The sequence below is a fragment of the Schistocerca piceifrons genome, chromosome 10, assembly GCF_021461385.2.
Source record: "Schistocerca piceifrons isolate TAMUIC-IGC-003096 chromosome 10, iqSchPice1.1, whole genome shotgun sequence".
Classification (NCBI taxonomy): domain Eukaryota; kingdom Metazoa; phylum Arthropoda; class Insecta; order Orthoptera; family Acrididae; genus Schistocerca; species Schistocerca piceifrons.
This window is the reverse complement of record NC_060147.1, coordinates 38798548-38818446: the sequence shown is the minus strand read 5'-3', so window position 1 is coordinate 38818446 and position 19899 is coordinate 38798548. Positions and strand designations below refer to the sequence as shown.

The window sequence follows — 19899 nt, the reverse complement described above, 5'->3', positions numbered from 1 at the left end:
CGTCTACTAATCGCACGGTTTTGCGGTGCGGTCGCAAAACACAGACACTAAACTTATTACAGTGAACAGAGACATCAATGAACGAACGGACAGACCATAACTTTGCGAAAATAGAGAAGGTAAACTTTTCAGTCGAGGGAAAACCTGAACCAAGGACCTCTCGTTCCGCAGCTGCTCACGCTAACCACGGGACCACGGCGCTCCTGAGCTGACACTGTGCTTGATGTTGCCTATCTTACTCGTGGACTACGCAGTTTGTATATTTTGCTTAGTTTTTTCATAGTTCCACCCAACTTCTTCCTGTTTCTTCGATTGATCTGTGTTCAGTTTTTCAAGGCCTATCTACTGTGCCAAATTATAACTAAATCTGATGGGGGTGCGATGGGGAGGTTCCCTTGTTAGCAAAATTATGTTGCAAGTTAAGTTTGTCTTTTCAGAAACATTTGACAATTGAAGTAAAATGTAAGTGATCCATAAACAATGATATTTACACAGCAAGTATTATATAACCTAACTAAACCAGCATAAATGCGAATCATCAAATTACATATAGCTCTGTTAACAAATCATAGAAACATTACAAAACTGAAATATCTAACTAGCCTTTTTATCAAATAAGTTTACGTATAGTCTGGAGTTACTCAACAATTACAAATTATCAGTCAACTCATCTGTACTAACGTGCTGGCAGAACAAAACTCATAATAATTTAGCATCTTTACCTTGCTTGCATGAAGACTTCTGCTTCCGTGTTCAACAATATTGATATACCTACGTTAATCTAACAACTGGTGGCTTCACACAGCACACCACAAAAACTGCCTACTCCATCGTCTTTCGCTCACAGAGAGCTACCTACAGCTGTGCGCCCATCGATCTCTTACTCCGACACTATAATAATCTCAGACCGGAAGCAGTATCTCTGAGTCTGCGATCGTGCACAGTCAGCGATCCGCTTTATAAAACCTACCAGAGACATAAATTGTTTATAGCATATTAGTTTCATTTTAATTTACATTTATTTTCGTATCATATTCGGGTGCCACATATAAGTATGCCCCTGTAGACTCCTTTCACCACTGAAAACTGTTTCGCTTGAAAAAGCAATAATGCTTGCGATTTCAGAAATGTTTCTATTTATACCACCAATCTCTTCACGTGCTACACTGGACTCGCATTCGTGAGGACGACTGTTCAATCCCGCGTCCGGTCATCCTGATTTAGGTTTCCCGTGATTTCCCTAATCGCTCCAAGTAAATGCCGGGATGGTTCCTTTCAAAGGGCACGCCCGACTTCCTTCCCCATGCTTCCCCAATCCAATCAATTGTTGTAATTTTTCGCTCTTTCATTGTCAATTAAATTCCTAAATTCTTACTCTGTGTTATTACACTACTGGCCATTAAAATTGCTATACCCCGAAGATGACGTGCTACAGAACGCGAAATTTAAACGACAGGAAGAAGATGCTGTGATATGCAAATGATTAGCTTTTCAGAGCCTTCACACAAGGTTGGCGCCGGTGGCGACACCTACAACGTGCTGACATGAGGAAAGTTTCCAACCGATTTCTCATACACAAACAGCAGTTGACCGGCGCTGGCTGGTGAAACGTCGTTGTGATGCCTCGTGTAAGGAGGAGAAATGCGTACCATCACGTTTCCGACTTTGATAAAGGTCGGATTGTAGCCTATGGCAATTGCGCTTTATCGTATCGCGACACTGCTGCTCGCGTTGGTCGAGATCCAATGACTGTTAGCAGAATATGGAAACCGTGGGTTCACGAGGGTAATACGGAACGCCGTGCTGGATCCAAATGGCCTCGTATCACTAGCAGTCGAGATGACAGGCATCTTATCCGCACGGCTGTAACGGATCGTGCAGTCACGTCTTGATCCCCGAGTCAACAGGTGGGGACGTTTGCAAGACAACAACCATCTGCACGAACAGTTCGACGACGTTTGCAGCAGCATGAACTATCAGCTCGGAGACCACGGCTGTGGTTACCCTTGCCGCTGCACCACAGACAGGAGCGCCTGCGATGGTGTACTCGAAGACGAACGTGGGTGCACGAATGGCAAAACGTCATTTTTCAGAATGAATCCAGGTTCTGTTTACAGCATCACGATGGTTGCATCCGTGTTTGGCGAAATCGCGGTGAACGCACATTGGAAGCGTGTATTCGTCATCGCCATACTGGCGTATCACCCGGCGTGATGGTATGGGGTGCCATTGGTTACACGTCTCGGTCACCTCTTGTTCGCATTGACGGCACTTTGAACAGTGGACGTTACATTTCAGAAGTGTTACGACCCGTGGCTCTACCCTTCATTCGATCCCTGCGAAAGCCTACATTTCAGCAGGATAATGCACGACCGCATATTGCAGGTCCTGTACGGGCCTTTCTGGATACAGAAAATGTTCGACTGCTGCCCTGGCCAGCACATTCACCACATCTCTCACCATTTGAAAACGTCTGGTCAATGTTGGTTGAGCAACTGGCTCGTCACAATGCGCCAGTTACTACTCTGGATGAACTGTGGTACAGTGTTGAAGCTGCATGGGCAGCTGTACCTTTACACACCATCGAAGCTCTGTTTGACTCAATGCCCAGGCATATCTCCTGCAGAGTCCTCACTGGAGTTTATCTATCATGTCCGTAACGCTTTCGCGATTACTAAATGATCCTGTAACGAATCGCGCTGCTCCCTGTTGGATCTTCTCTATCTCTTCTGTCAACCCTATCTGGTACGGATCCCACACTGCTGAGCAGTATTCAAGCAGTGGGCGAACAAGTGTACTGTAACCTACTTCCTTTCTTTTCGGATTGCATTTCCTTAGGATTCTTCCAATGAATGTCAGTCTGGCATCTGCTTTACCGAGTATCAACTTTGTATAATCATTCCATTTTAAATGCCTACTCCCAGATAATTTATGGAATTAATTGCTTCCAGCTGCTGACCTGCCATATTGTAGCTAAATGATAAAGGATGTTTCTTTCTATGTATTCGCAACACATTACACCTGTCGACATTGAGATTCAATTGCCATTTCTTGTACAATGCGTGACTGGACCAAATATCTCACGAAATAAGCGTCAAACAAAAAACCACAAAGAACGAAACTTGTCTAGCTTGAAGGGGGAAACCAGATGGCGCTATGGTTGGCCCGCTAGATGGCGCTGCCATAGGTCAAACGGATATCAACTGCGTTTTTTAAAATAGGAACACACATTTTTATTACATATTCGTGTATTACGTAAAGAAATATGAATGTTTTAGTTGGCCCACTTTTTTTGCTTTGTGATAAATGGCGCTGTAATAGTCACAAACATATGACACACAATTTTAGACGAACAGTTGGTAACAGGTAGTTTTTTTAAATTAAAATACAGAACGTAGGTACGGGTGAACATTTTATTTCGGTTGTCCCAATATGATACATGTACCTTTGTGAACCTATCATATCAGAGAACGCATGCTGTTATAGCGTGATTACCTGTAAATACCAAATGAACGAAAGAAATGCTCAAAATGATGTTCGTCAACCTCAGTGCATTTGGCAATACGTGTAACGACATTCCTCTCAACAGCGAGTGGTTCGCCTTCCGTAATGTTCGCACATGCATTGACGGTGGATCGCGATAGCAAATATCCTTCATCTTTCCCCACAGAAAGAAATCCGGGGACGTCAGATCCGGTGAACGTGCGGGCCATGGTATGGTGCTTCGACGAACTATCCACCTGTCACGAAATATGCTATTCAATACCGCCCAATAGCGCATATTATGCCGGTTTACGTTACCGCTGTTGGCGAATGACGCTTCGTCGCTAAATAGAACGCGTGCAAAAATTCTGTCATCGTCCCGTAATCTCTCTTGTGCCCAGCTGCAGAACTGTACACGACGTTCAAAGTCGTCGCCATGCAATTCCCGGTGCGTAGAAATGGTACGGGTGCAATCGATGTTGATGTAGGATTGTCGCCGGCCGCGGTGGTCGTGCGGTTCTAGGCGCTCCAGTCCGGAGCCGCGCTGCTGCTATGGTCGCAGGTTCGAATCCTGCCTCGGGCATGGGTGTGTGTGATGTCCTTAGGTTAGTTAGGTTTAAGTAGTTCTAAGTTCTAGGGGACTGATGACCACAGCAGTTGAGTCCCATAGTGCTCAGAGCCATTTGAACCATTTTTTGTAGGATTGTCAACACCGACGTTTTTGAGATACCCGATTCTCACGCAATTTGTCTGCTACTGATGTGAAGATTAGCCGCGAAAGCAGCTAAAACACCTACTTGGGCATCATCATTTGTTGCCGGTCGTGGTTGACGTTTCACATGTGGCTGAACACTTCCTGTTTCCTTAAATAACGTAACTCTCCGGCGAACGGTCCGAACACTTGGATGATGTCGTCCAGGATACCGAGCAGCATACATATCACACGCCCGTTGGGCATTTTGATCACAATAGCCATACATCAACACGATATCGACCTTTTCCGCAATTGGTAAACGGTCCATTTTAACACAGGTAATGTATCACGAAGCAAATACCGTCCGCACTGGCGGAATGTTACGTGATACCAACTATAGCGCCATCTGGTTTCCCCCTTCAAGCTAGACGAGTTACGTTCTTTGTAGTTTTTTCGTTTGACGCTTATTTCGTGAGATATTTGGCCCGGTCACTATCAGTGGAGCACCCTGTATACGGGGCTGTCAAATGAAAACCAAACATGTGGCACAACTGGATCATGGAATGGTTATGTTCACAAGGAATAACCACACTCGTTAAGATATCCATCCCACTGGGGAACGAGACGATCAATTCCTGTTTCGTAGAATGCTATCGGTCGCTGGCGGATACACAAACGCATCCACTCTTGCACTTCTCCATCGGACTGAAACCGACGTCCACGCATTGTCTTTCTTCAGGTGTCCGAAGATGTGAAAATCACACAGTGAAAGCTGTAGACTGGACGGAGGATGTTGCAGTGTCTCCCAATCAAATCGTTGAAGTGTAGCCTTCATCTGATTGGCAGCGTCTGGGTCGTCGTTAACATGCAACGTGATGATTCTGTCCGACACCATTCTTGAGCGTTTTGACTTTGTGGCACGCCACAGTTTCTGCAAAGTGTTTTCATAGCGATACACATTCATTGTGGTTCCACACTTGAGGGACTCGACGACCAGAGTACCTCTGCAGGTGAAGAAGGAGGTCATCATGATCTTACCAATACTTGTGTTAACAGCTTTGGATATCTTTGACAGGGGAGATGTGGGATGTTTCGACTGTTGGTTTTGTCATTTGCCCTCAGGTTGTCAGAATGCTGTCCAGTGTCCTCGTGTTATACGATAACACCTGTCCGCACACTGCCAATCAGACGAAGGCTATGCTACAGCAATTTGGTTGGGAACACTGCACCATTCTCTGAACATCACAGTATGATTCTGACATGTTTAACGAACTGAAGAAAAACATGCATGGTTATTGGTTTCAATCGGATGAGGAAGTGCAAGAGTGGGTGTCATTGAGGATCCGTTAATGGCAGACCATGTTCTATGAAGAATGAACTGATCGTCTCATCTCCCAATTGGATAAATGTCTTAATGTGTTTGATGATTGATTTTGAATGGGACCATTCCATGATTCCATTGTGGTGGGTGTTTAGTTTTCATTTGATCATCTCTTGTATGTTCCTCAGTCCACCCCGATAGCTGAGTGGTCAGTGCAGTGGTCTGTCAGGGCCCTAGTTCGATTCAGAGATTTTCTCCTCTCAGGAACTGGGTGTTGTGTTGTCCTCATGATCATTTCATCATCGTCAGTGGAAGGCAACGGGAGACCACCACTGGAGTCACTTCCATAGACGCTTGTGCTGTGGACCTCTCTGACGACGCTTCCCCCATGACAAGACCTGCCATAAGGCAGAACACCAGGTTATTTATATGTTCCTCGGGGTATTCTTAAGTCTCCTAAGCCAAATTCACAGATGGTTCCGCTATAAAGGACACGGCTGATCTCCTTCCTCATCCTGCCTTCATCTGTAATGACTTAGTGCTCTGTGGGACATTGAATAATCCTTCTTCTTCCCACAGAGGTGCAGCATTTGCCAGAGGTGAAAGTGCCAGTGGTACGGGTAGTGGTCGTGGAGGAGCAGAAGAAGCAGCATCCTCCCTCACCGTCACCCTCCAGGAGGGCGTCCTTTTCTGGAGAACTCCGGAGCAGGCCGGTAGCGCCCGCAGTAGCAGCTCTGAGGCCGTGGTCGCCCACACCTCAGCCATCTGCTGCTGCCTCAGGGGATCAAGGTCAGTATAAGAAAAGGAACCACTCCAACCCTGTCCTGGCACTATCGCCATTACAAAACGCGATACAGTCAGCACTTTCTAGGGGTTTCTTCCTGCAGAGGAGTCACTGGATGTTGCTCTCCTATGTTGTACTCAAAGGGTGTCTTGGTTAAACATATAATAATATAAAAGTAAGGAGCCCCAAGAGAAGATGGAATTATTGCAGAACTACGGAAACTAAATGAAAGATTAACAGAAAAAATTCACAAAATCATATTAAAGATTTGGGAAACAGAACAGATCCCTTCTGAATGGAAATGCGCACTCATCCATCCATTCCACAAAAAAGGGGACAAAACTGAACCAGCCACATATAAAATCCTATCAAAAGTTCTCATGAATAGATTAGAAGAACAAGCTGACCCACAAATAGGAGAATACCAGGCTGGTTTTCGCAAGGGACTATCATGCATAGAACAGATCTGGAATCTGAAACTGATTCTCCAGATGAGAAACAACCAAAACACAGTGCTGACTTTTGTAGATGTTAAAATGGTCTACGACTCAATAGACAGAGTAGTGCTCTGCAACACACTGGAAGAATTCAGCATTGACAGCAAGACAAGAGCAATCATTAGGCAAACATTAACTGACACAGTCTCCAAGGTTAAATTTATGGGGGATATCTCTGAACCATTTGAAATCCAAACTGGAGTGCGACAGGGTGACGGACTTTCACCATTACTCCTTAATATCATTCTTGAAAAAATTATCAGGACATGGGAAAAAGAAGTCAAAGGAATCCAAATTGGCATTAGAAAAGATAATAGATTCAATATGAAGTGTTTAGCTTTTGCAGATGACCTTGCAATCCTCACAAATAATAGAAAAGAACGCCACAGAGAAGTTACACGAAATAGCACAAAGAACTGGCATGGAAATTTCATATGAGAAAACCCAGTACTAGATAAAGTACCACAAGACAAATTGCCTATTGTGACACCCCATGGGAAAATTGTACAACTACCACATTTTAAGTACATGGAAGAAACCATCCAGCTATCAGGGATCAACCTAAAGGCCAATGACGAAAGAATAAAAAAACTACAGAAACCATATAAACTCACGTGGAACTATTATAACAAAAAGTCCATATCCTTTAACGCAAAATTGAGGCACTACAACACTGTCGTACTTCCGGGGGCACTGTATGCATCTGAAACAACACAAATAGGTGGGCAAACTAAAATAAAAGCAATAGAGAAACAAGAAAGGAAAATTTTCAGGAAAATTTTTGCCTCGATACAAGAACAAGGAATCTGTAAGAAGAGACCAACATCAGAATTATATAAATACACAGACAAGATTACGGATACAATAAGGAAAAGAAGAATGCAGTTCTACGAACATATCCACAGGATGAATGAAAACAGAATTTCAAAGGGAATTCTTAAAGTCATCAACTCAGGCAGGGGAAAACCAGAATGGATAAAAGAAGTTGAAGAGGATCTCAGACAAGCACGCATAACAGTAAACGATGCAGAAAATAGAACTGAATTCAGGAACATTATCAAAAAACATAAATTTGACACCACAACACAGAAGAGACCTGGACGCAAACGGACAGCGGAGCGAAAGAAACAACACAGTGAACACATGAAGAAAATTTGTGCTCAGAAAAAACATAAACAATCATCATAAAGGAATTCAAGTTCAAACGCTCTCTTTAAATGGGAATAATCGATAATAATAACATAAAATTAAGAACCTGAGACGTAACTAAGATACACTCCTGGAAATGGAAAAAACAACACATTGACACCGGTGTGTCAGACCCACCATACTTGCTCCGGACACTGCGAGAGGGCTGTACAAGCAATGATCACACGCACGGCACAGCGGACACACCAGGAACCGCGGTGTTGGCCGTCGAATGGCGCTAGCTGCGCAGCATTTGTGCACCGCCGCCGTCAGTGTCAGCCAATTTGCCGTGGCATACGGAGCTCCATCGCAGTCTTTAACACTGGTAGCATGCCGCGACAGCGTGGACGTGAACCGTATGTGCAGTTGACGGACTTTGAGCGAGGGCGTATAGTGGGCATGCGGGAGGCCGGGTGGACGTACCGCCGAATTGCTCAACACGTGGGGCGTGAGGTCTCCACAGTACATCGATGTTGTCGCCAGTGGTCGGCGGAAGGTGCACGTGCCCGTCGACCTGGGACCGGACCGCAGCGACGCACGGATGCACGCCAAGACCGTAGGATCCTACGCAGTGCCGTAGGGGACCGCACCGCCACTTCCCAGCAAATTAGGGACACTGTTGCTCCTGGGGTATCGGCGAGGACCATTCGCAACCGTCTCCATGAAGCTGGGCTACGGTCCCGCACACCGTTAGGCCGTCTTCCGCTCACGCCCCAACATCGTGCAGCCCGCCTCCAGTGGTGTCGCGACAGGCCTGAATGGAGGGACGAATGGATACGTGTCGTCTTCAGCGATGAGAGTCGCTTCTGCCTTGGTGCCAATGATGGTCGTATGCGTGTTTGGCGCCGTGCAGGTGAGCGCCACAATCAGGACTGCATACGACCGAGGCACACAGGGTCAACACCGGGCATCATGGTGTGGGGAGCGATCTCCTACACTGGCCGTACACCACTGGTGATCGTCGAGGGGACACTGAATAGTGCACGGTACATCCAAACCGTCATCGAACCCATCGTTCTACCATTCCTAGACCGGCAAGGGAACTTGCTGTTCCAACAGGACAATGCACGTCCGCATGTATCCCGTGCCACCCAACGTGCTCTAGAAGGTGTAAGTCAACTACCCTGGCCAGCAAGATCTCCGGATCTGTCCCCCATTGAGCATGTTTGGGACTGGATGAAGCGTCGTCTCACGCGGTCTGCACGTCCAGCACGAACGCTGGTCCAACTGAGGCGCCAGGTGGAAATGGCATGGCAAGCCGTTCCACAGGACTACATCCAGCATCTCTACGGTCGTCTCCATGGGAGAATAGCAGCCTGCATTGCTGCGAAAGGTGGATATACACTGTACTAGTGCCGACATTGTGCATGCTCTGTTGCCTGTGTCTATGTGCCTGTGGTTCTGTCAGTGTGATCATGTGATGTATCTGACCCCAGGAATGTGTCAATAAAGTTTCCCCTTCCTGGGACAATGAATTCACCGTGTTCTTATTTCAATTTCCAGGAGTGTAATAATAATAACATAAAATTAAGAACCTGAGACGTAACTAAGATATTTATTGGCGATTTGCTTCTACAAGTATGGCAACTGAAAATGTTTTCTGTGTTTACTTGAAGTACTTGTTACCAAGTGGGAATGCGTGTGACTGCTTTGTTCACATTAACACATGTCAGCAGCCACGAGTACTAAACACAAAAGTTGTTATGCTTGCTTTTACTGGCAGAGCGAATAGCTGTTACACCAGCAAATCATCGTTTTCGGTTAGAGTATCGACTGCGACCAACTGATAATGTTTTTCACATACAAGACAATCAAGAAATGGGACAAACTGCTTCTGAAAACTGAGACTTTACTTGTGAAGTTGGACCGTCACGCTAATCACTCAGTTCCAGAGGCCACCTTGGTTTAATAGCCATGTTAGAAAAGCGCTACGTAAACCAGGAGCACTTCATTTCAGATTCAAGAGAAGTAAAAGCCTAGCTGACTAACGAAACCCTAAGAGATTTTGGTCGTATGTAAAATCAGTACGTCGGTCAAAATCATTATTTATTCGCTCAGCAACCACACCGGCACCGAAACGGAAGATAACAGAGAGAAGGCCGAAATGCTGAATTCGGTCTTTCGAAGTTGTTTCACCGCAGAAGATCGTAACACTGCCCCTCCTTTCAATCGTCGTGCGAACGTCGAAACGGCAGATATGCAGATAACTGATCGCGGAACTGAAAGGCAGCTACAGTCGCTTAGTAGTGGAAAGGCGTCAGGAGCAGATGAGATATCTATAAGTGTCGAAGATCCCAGGAGTAATAAAAAACGTATAAAATTTCAGTTAATTGATACTTAAATGACTATATAGACCCATCTTGAAACAAAAATGGATGTGGCGTATTGTCGGTAGTTGCTTTACAGTAGCTGAGAGTATTTCTGTAAAGAGAACAACAATTTGCTGTTGTTGTTTTGGTCTTCAGTCCTGAGACTGGTTTGATGCAGCTCCCCATGCTACTCTATCCTGTGCAAGCTTCTTCATTTCCCAGTACCTACTGCAACCTACATCCTTCTGAATCTGCTTGGTGTATTCATCTCTTGGTCTCCCTCTACGATTTTTACCCTCCACGCTGCCCTCCAACGCTAAATTGGTGATCCCTTGATGCCTCAGAGCATGTCCTACCAATCGATCCCTTCTTCTAGTCAAGTTGTGCCACAAACGTCTCTTCTCCCCAATCCTATTCAATACCTCCCCATTAGTTATGTGATCTAGCCATCTAATCTTCAGCATTCTTCTGTAGCACCACATTTCGAAAGCTTCTATTCTCTTCTTGTCTAAACTATTTATCGTCCATGTTTCACTTCCATACATGGCTACACTCCATACAAATACTTTCAGAAATGACTTCCTGACACTTAAATCTATACTCGATGTTAACAAATTTCTCTTCTTCAGAAACGCTTTCCTTCCCATTGCCAGTCTACATTTTATATCCTCTCTACTTCGACCATCATCAGTTATTTTGGTCCCCAAATAGTAAAACTCCTTTACTACTTTAAGTGTCTCATTTCCTAATCTAATACCATCAGCATCACCCGACTTAATTCGATTACATTCCATTATTTTCGTTTTGCTTTTATTGATGTTTATCTTATATCCTCCTTTCAAGACGCTATCCATTCCGTTCAATTGCTCTTCCTAGTCCTTTGCTGTCTCTGACAGAATTACAAAGTCATCGGCGAACCTCAAGGTTTTTATTTCTTCTCCATGGATTTTAATACCTACTCCGAATTTTTCTTTTGTTTCGTTCACTGCTTGCTCAATATACAGATTGAATAACATCGGCGAGAGGCTACAACCCTGTCTCACTCCCTTCCCAACCACTCCTTCCCTTTCATGCCCCTCAACTCTTATAACTGCCATTTGGTTTCTGTACAAATTGTAAATGGCCTTTCGTTCCCTGTATTTTACCCCTGCCACCTTCAGAATCTGAATGAGACTATTCCAGTTAACACTGTCAAAAGCTTTCTCTAAGTCTACAAATGCTAGAAATGTAGGTTTGCCTTTCCTTAGTCTACCTTCCAAGATAAGTCGTAGGGTCAGTATTGTCTCACGTGTTCCAATATTTCTACGGAATCCAAACTGATCTTTTGCAGCCGTGACTTATTAAACTGATAGTTCGGTAATTTTCACATCTGTCAACACCTGCTTTCTTTGGGATTGGAATTATTATATTCTTCTTGAAGTCTGAGGGTATTTCGCCTGTCTCATACATCTTGCTCACCAGATGGTAGAGTTTTGTCAGGACTGGCTCTCCCAAGGCTGTCAGTAGTTCTAATGGAATGTTATCTACTCCCGGGGCCTTGTTTCGACTCAGGTCATTCAGTGCTCTGTCAAACTCGTGACGCAGTATCATATCTCCCATTTCCTCTTTATCTACATCCTCTTCCATTTCCATAATATTGTCCTCAAATATCTCGCCCTTGTATAGACCCTCTATATACTCCATCCACCTTTCTGCTTTCCCTTCTTTGCTTAGAACTGGGTTTCCATCTGAGCTCTTGATATTCATACAAGTGGTTCTCTTTTCTCCAAAGGTCTCTTTAATTTTCCTGTAGGCAGTATCTATCTTACCCCTAGTGAGATAGGCCTCTACATCCTTACATTTGTCCTCTAGCCATCCCTGCTTAGCCATTTTGCACTTCCTGTCGATCTCATTTTTGAGACGTTTGTATTCCTTTTTGCCTGCTTCATTTACTGCATTTTTATATTTTCTCCTTTGATCAATTAAGTTCAATATTTCTTCTGTTACCCAAGGATTTCTACTAGCCCTCGTCTTTTTACCTACTTTACCCTCTGCTGCCTTCACTACTTCATCCCTCAAAGCTACCCATTGTTCTTCTACTGTATTTCTTTCCCCCATTCCTGTCAATTTATCCCTTATGCTCTCCTTGAAACTCAGTACAACCTCTGGTTTAGTCAGTTTATCCAGGTCCCATCTCCTTAAATTCCCACCTTTTTGCAGTTTCTTCAGTTTTAATCTACAGTTCATAACCAAAAGATTGTGGTCAGAGTCCACATCTGCTCTGGATGTGTCTTACAATTTAAAACCTGGTTCCTAAATCTCTGTCTTACCATTATATAATCTATCTGAAACCTGTCAGTATCTCCCAGCTTCTTCCATGTAAACAATCTTCTTTTATGATTCTTGAACCAAGTGTTAGCTATGATTAAGTTGTGCTCTGTGCAAAATTCTACCAGGCGGCTTCCTCTTTCATTTCTTACCCCCAATCCATATTAACCTACTACGTTTCCTTCTCTCCCTTTTCCTACTACCGAATTCCAGTCACCCACGTCTGTTAAATTTTCGTCTCCCTTCACTATCTGAATAATTTCTTTTATTTCATCATACATTTCTTCAATTTCTTCGTCATCTGCAGAGCTAGTTGGCATATAAACTTGTACTACTGTAGTAGTACAATTTGCTAATGAGCTGTATTAGATATAGGAAATGAGTCAAACAGTAATTATCTTTAATTAAAGACCACTGATGATGCTATACTTCAATAAATTGAAACACATCTGGTGAGAAAAACACACAATATCATGTAGTTGTAATGACAGAACAAAAATACCCACAGAATAAAAATGAATGCATATCATGTATCATTTATTACTCACTAGAACAATAATTTCCTAAAATTTGTCACATGTAAGGAAAAAAATAATACTACCATACAAGTTTTATATTTTACATCACATTGTCAGTTAACTTTCTCTTATTTTCTACACTTCATTTACATGTAAACGGTTTTTGTTGTTGTTGAGCAACAGTCACACAATAATTTTTAAATGATCACACTGCCATTTAACTGTATTGTTGTTTATTTAATTACGACCCAGGTTTCGGCCTTTTATGCCATTTTCAAGTGATTGAGTTTATATCATTAACGTATATTGCAGGAGGTCAAGCTGAAAATCTGGAATTTCGTGGGCAGCCAATATTTTTCTTAATTTATGACCAATTTTGAGCTTGATGTCCCGCTGTACAAGCTAATCACATAAACTCAATCATTTGAAAATGGCATAAAAGGCCGAAAATTGGGTCATAAGTAAATAAACAACAATACAGACAAAAGCCGATGAGTTCATTTAAAAATCATTTATATGTATAAAGTGCATTGTTGACCCAGAACAAATAAATCTAACTCATTTAGGTAAACGCCCAGAGACAGTCGTTGTTCTGTGTAAAATCATAAACTTCGCTCCCAGTATCAATTATTACACTCTCTTGTTCCGTTGCTGCTGTCGCCTGGCAATTATTATCAGATGCTCGCCCTTGCTGTTTCATCACACTGTTCTTACTGCTCGGCTCCATCGTCTAGTAAAAACTATCTTTAGACAATCTATGCCCACCTACTTAAAACATCGAGGAAAAGACATAACTTCAGATGCTTATAACATTTTACGATATTCTCATCACGTTACAGAATACACTAGGACAAAAGAAAGCTGAATGAACCCTGGCAAGACGAAGACAAATTATTAATAATTTTAGAGACTGCCTTGTTACAGACATGCTAACGCGGACGCGCGTCTGATCCCTCATATGCCCACTGGTATTTACTCCCAGACACGTGTACACAACTGGCCATTAAAATTGCTACACCACGAAGATGACGTGCTGCAGACGCCAAATTTAACCGACAGGAAGAAGGTGCTGTGATATGTACATGATTAGCTTTTCAGAGCATACACACAAGGTTGGCGCCGGTGGCGACACCTACAACGTGCTGACATGAGGAAAGTTGCCAACCGATTTCTCATACACAAACAGCAGATGACCGGCGTTGCCTGGTGAAACGTTGTTGTGATGCCTCGTGTAAGGAGGAGAAATGCGTACCATCACGTTTCCGACTTTGATAAAGGTCTGATTGTAGCCTATCGCGATTGCGGTTTATCGTATCGCGACATTGCTGCTCGCGTTGGTCGAGATCCAATGACTGTTAGCAGAATATGGAATCGGTGGGTTCACGAGGGTAATACGGAACGCCGTGCTGGATCCCAACGGCCTCGTATCACTAGCAGTCGAGGTGACAGGCATCTTATCCGCATGGCTGTAACGGATCGTACAGCCACGTCTCAATCCCTCAGTCAACAGATCGGGACGTTTGCAAGACAACAACAATCTGCACGAACAGTTCTACGACGTTTGCAGCAGCACGGACTATCAGCTCGGAGACCGTGGCTGCGGTTACCCTTGGCGCTGCACCACAGACAGGAGCGCCTGCGCTGATGTACTCGGCGACGAACCTGGGTGCACGAATGGCAAAACGTCATTTTTTTCAGATGAATCCGGGTTCTGTTTACAGCATCGTGATGGTCACATCCGTGTGGTGCGACATCGCGGTGAACGCACATTGGAAGCGTGTATTCGTCATCGCCATACTGGCGTATCACCCGGCGTGATGGTATGGGGTGCCATTGGTTACACCACTCGGTCACCTCTTGTTCGCATTGACGGCACTTTGAACAGTGGACGTTACGTTTCAGATGTGTTACGACCCGTGGCTCTACCCTTCATTCGATCCCTGTGAAACACTACATTTCAGCAGGATAACGCACGACCGCATTTTGCAGCTCCTGTACGGGCCTTTCTGGATACAGAAAATGTTCGACTGCTGCCCTGGCCAGCACATTCACCAGATCTCTCACCAATTGAAAACGTCTGGTCAATGGTGGCCGAGCAGCTGACTCGTCACAATACGCCAGTCACTACTCACGATGAACTGTGGTATCGTGTTGAAGTTGCGTGGGCAGCTGTACCTGTACACGCCATCCAAGATCTCTTCGACTCAATGCCCAGGCGTATCAAGGCCGTTATTACGGCCAGAGGTGGTTGTTCTGGGTATTGATTTCTCAGGATCTATGTACCTAAACTGCGTGAAAATGTAATCACATGTCAGTTCTTGTATAATATATTTGTCCAATGAATACCCGTTTATCATCTGCATTTCTCCTTGGTGTAGCAATTTTAATGCCCAGTAGTGTATGACTTGACTGACTGCAGCTGTGAGTCGTTCATCGTGTGTTCAAGGGCTACAGCGCCCTCGCATTGCATGACGGTACGTCACGAAGCTGTGTTTTCCGCAGGAGCAGAAGATGCTGAAAGCCGCAACCGGTTCGAGCGGGCGCGCATGTTCTTCCAGTCGCTGGAGAAGTCGCAGGGCTCCAGCAGCAGGTCGGGCTCCCTGGACTCGGCTCCCCCATTCGCGGAGGCCGAAGATAGCCTCTCCAGCCAGAGGACCAGAGGACATAACAGGTAACTCCAGTAACTGTCACTCCAGTACACGAGTAACCTCTAGACCGTACGGTACATGAACTGCTGTCATCTACTTTATCCACAGCAAACTAAATCCATAGTAGCGAGCGTCACCATCGCCAGCATGTTTAAATGTATAGACACTTACAACATAAAAAAACTGATTCGTCATACACAATTCGAATTTCTAAAAGCACTGTTAACTGGAGATGCAACTCTCTCCGTTGTAGATATGATATTACACTGAAGCGCGAAAGAAATTGGTATAGCCACGCCTATTCAAATACAGAGATACGCTGAAGAGCCAAAGAAACTGGTACGCCTGCCGGATATCATGTAGAGCCCTCTCGAGCACGCAGAAGTTCCGCAACACGACGTGGCATGGACTCGACTAATGTCTGAAGTTGTGCTGCAGGGATTAGACACCATGAATCCTGCAGAACTGTCCATAAATCAGTAAGAGTTCGGCGAGGGGTGGAGACCTCTTCTGAACAGCACGTTACAAGACATCCCAGACATGTGCACTCCGTCTTCAGGCCACAAGTGGCCCATCGGGACCATCCGACCGCCGTGTCATCCTCAGCTGAGGACGCGGATAGGAGGGGCGTGGGGGTCAGCACACCGCTCTCCCAGTCGTTATGATGGTTTTCTTTGACCAAAGCCGCTACTATTCGGTCGAGTAGCTCCTCAATTGGCATCACGAGGCTGAGTGAACCCAGAAAAATGGCAACAGCGCACGGCGGCCTGGATGGTCACCCACCCAAGTGCCGTCCACGCCCGACAGCGCTTAACTGCAGTGATCTGACGGGAAGCGATGTATCCACTGCGGCAAGGCCGTTGCCTCATCCCAATAATATTCGTGTCTGGGGAGTTTGGTGGCCAGCGGAGGTCTTTAGACTCTGAAAAGTGTTGCTATAACCACTCTGTGGCAATTCTGGACGTGTGGGGTGACGCAATTCCTCTGCTGGAATTGTCCACTTCCGTCGGAAGGCACAATGCTGGTGCTCAGACAGGATGCTTATGTAGGTGTCGCCTGTCAGAGTCGTATCTAGGGGTATCAGGGGTCCCATATCACTCCAACTGCACACGCCCCACACCATTACAGAGCATCCACCAGCTTGAACAAATCCCCTGAAGACATGCAGGGTCCATGGATTCATCATAATGTCTCCATACCCGTACACGTCCATCCGATCGATAGAGTTTGAAACGAGACTCGTCCGACCAGGCGTCATGTTTCCAGTCATCAACCGTCCAATGTCGGTGTTGACGGGCCCAAGCAAGGCGTCAAGCTTTATGTCGTGCAGTCAACAATACACGACTGGGCCTTCGACTCCAAAAGCCCATATCGATGACGTTTCGTTGAATGGTTCGCACGCTGACACTTGTTCATGACCCAGCATTGAAATCTGCAGCAATTAGCGGAAGGCTTGCAATTCTGTCACGATGGACGATTCTCTTCAGTCGTCGTTTGCTCCCGTTCTCACAGGATCCCTTCCCGGCCGCAGCAATGTCGAAGATTTGATGTATTACTTGATTCCTCATATTCACGGTACGCTCGTGAAATGGTCGAACGGAAGAATCCCCACTTCATCAGTATATCGGAGATGCTGTGTCCCATCGCACGTGCGCCGAATACAACACCACGTTCAAACTCACTTGAATCTTGATAACCTTCCATTGTAGCAGCAGTCACCGATCTAACAACTACGCCAGACATTTGTTGTCTTATATAGGCGTTGCCGACGGCAGCGCCGCATTCTACCTGTTTACATACCTCTGTATTTGAATACGCATGCCTATACCTGTTTCTTTGGCTATTCAGAGGATGTAAACAGGCAGAATACGACACTGCGGTGGGCAACGCCTATGGAAGACAACAGGTGTCCGGTGTTGTTCTTAGATCGGTTACTGCTGCTACGGTGGCTTGTTATCAAGATTTAGGTGATGGTAAACGTAGCGTTACAGTCGGCGCAAGTGCGATGGAACACCACGGTATCTCCGAGGTAGCGATGAAGTGCGGATTTTCCCTTAGGATCATTTCACGAGTGTTCCGTGAATATCGGGTATTGGGTGAAACATCAGATCTGCAACATCGCTGCAGACTGCAAGAAAGGGACCAGGACGACTAAAGAGAATCGCTCAGCGTGACAGAAGTGCACCGCTCAAAACTGCTGCAGATTTCAATGTCGGGTTTTCAACAAGTGTGAGCGTACGAACCATTCCACAAAACATAATCGATATGGGCTTCTGGAGCCGAAGGCCCACTCGTATACCCTTGATGACTGCACAAGTTTTACGCTTTGCCTGAGCCCGTCAACACCGACATTGGACTGTTGATGACTGGAAACATGTTGCCTGATCGGGTGTGTCTCGTTTCAAATTGTATCCAGTGGATGGACTCGTATGGGTTGGAGACAACCTCATGAATCCATGGACCCTGCATGTCAGCAGAGGATTGTTCAAACTGGTTGAGGCTGTGTAATGGTGTGGGCCGTGTGCAGTAGGAGTGATATGGGATCCCTGACACGTCTAGATACGACTCTGGTAGGTGACACGTACGTAAGCATCCTGTCTGATCACCTGCATCCATTCATGTCCATTGTTCATTCCGACGGACTTGGGCAAATCCAGCAGGACAATGCGACTCCTCACACTTCCAGCATTGCTGCGTAGTGGCTCCAGAAACACTCTTCTGAGATTAAACACTTCCCCTGGCCACTAAACTCCCAAGACATGAACATTATTGAGCATATGTGGGATGCTTTGCAACGTGCTGTTCAAAAGAGATCCTCACCACGTCGCACTCTTATAGATTTATGGACATCCCTGCAGCATTCATGGTGTCAATTCCCTCCAACACTACTTCAGACATTAGTCGAGGCCGTGTTGCGGCACTTCTGCGTGCTCGTGGGGGCCCAACACGATATTAGTCACGTGTAGCAGTATCTTTGGCTCTTCAGTGTAGTGTGAATAAATCAGAAATTTCCTACATCGAAGCTCCTTAGTTATCCACTGTCGGCTTGCTAGGACTACCACAGTTTCAATAGAGCCCTGATTTTCTGGGGGTTTCAAGGATTCCTATGGCCCTTCACAGCTAGCGTGGCGGTCATGCGACAATACATGCTTACTAGCAGTTCCTTAACACCAATTCTGTTGTATGTTGCAGAAACATGGGTCGCGAAAGAAAATGAAAAAAATTAGGTGCGATGAAGTAACAAACATTGAAATGATGAGAAATGTAAGTATTAGGCCGCTGACAGAAGAAACAACTACTACAGAACCTTAGGAGAAACTGGGTAATCATGTGAAGATTATGGAATAAAAGAAGACACTTATGACTGTACACGAGATGAAGAAGGAAAGCAAGATACCTAGGGTAATGACAAAGGTGAAGTGGATAAAAGCAGTTTCAGTAAACATTCGCAAGATGAGAGAAGACAGGGCTGGAGTAGAAACAGAGACGGTGGTTGGGAGACTAGAAAAGATGAAGAGTCTAGGACTCCAAGGAGAGAACGGCGGTGATACGAAACTGTAGAAGATTACGATGATGATAATGATGTCGATAATGAAATCAGAAAGTTCTATGAACGGAAAAAATTAAGCTGTAGCTGGAGGGGTGTTAACTGCATAAAATTTGCTATTCTCAGGAAAAATTTCAAGTAATACGTTACAGTAAACAAAGCAGGCTCATGATTTTCCTCTTATCTATATGATAGCAAAACTCGACCGAATAGTAGCGGCTCTGGTCAAAGAAAACAATCATAACGACAGGGAGAGAGGTGTGCTGACCACATGCCCCTCCTATCTGCATCGTCAGCTCAGGATGACACGGCGGTCGGATGGTCCCGATGGGCCACTTGTGGCCTGTAGACAGAGTGCTATATGATAGCAAAAAGTGTATGTCAGTTTTAATTTCATCACATGAAGTTAATACATTCTGGACTGGAAATTATGTAATGCAGTGTACCACAGGGTTCTATCATAGGTCCTTTGCTTTTCCTAATACAGATAGCTTGTTAGTCTTACTCCTGTAATATCACAAAACACAAAATTAACAATTTGTGCACAAGTGTAAGAATAAAAAAATGGTGAAATGGCTGCTAATGAAATATATGAAAATTTCA

The 19899-nt window shown here is 45.0% G+C and overlaps 1 protein-coding gene across 1 annotated transcript in view; it reads left to right on the top strand.

Moving 5' to 3' along the window:
• Positions 1 to 19899, top strand: part of LOC124718924 (mediator of DNA damage checkpoint protein 1-like) — a 93531-nt gene that overhangs the window by 24376 nt on the left and 49256 nt on the right. The window contains exons 3-4 of the mRNA XM_047244578.1: positions 6078 to 6287; positions 15604 to 15772. Of these exons, the coding sequence (XP_047100534.1) occupies positions 6078 to 6287; positions 15604 to 15772 (379 nt within the window). The remainder of the gene's footprint in view (positions 1 to 6077; positions 6288 to 15603; positions 15773 to 19899) is intronic.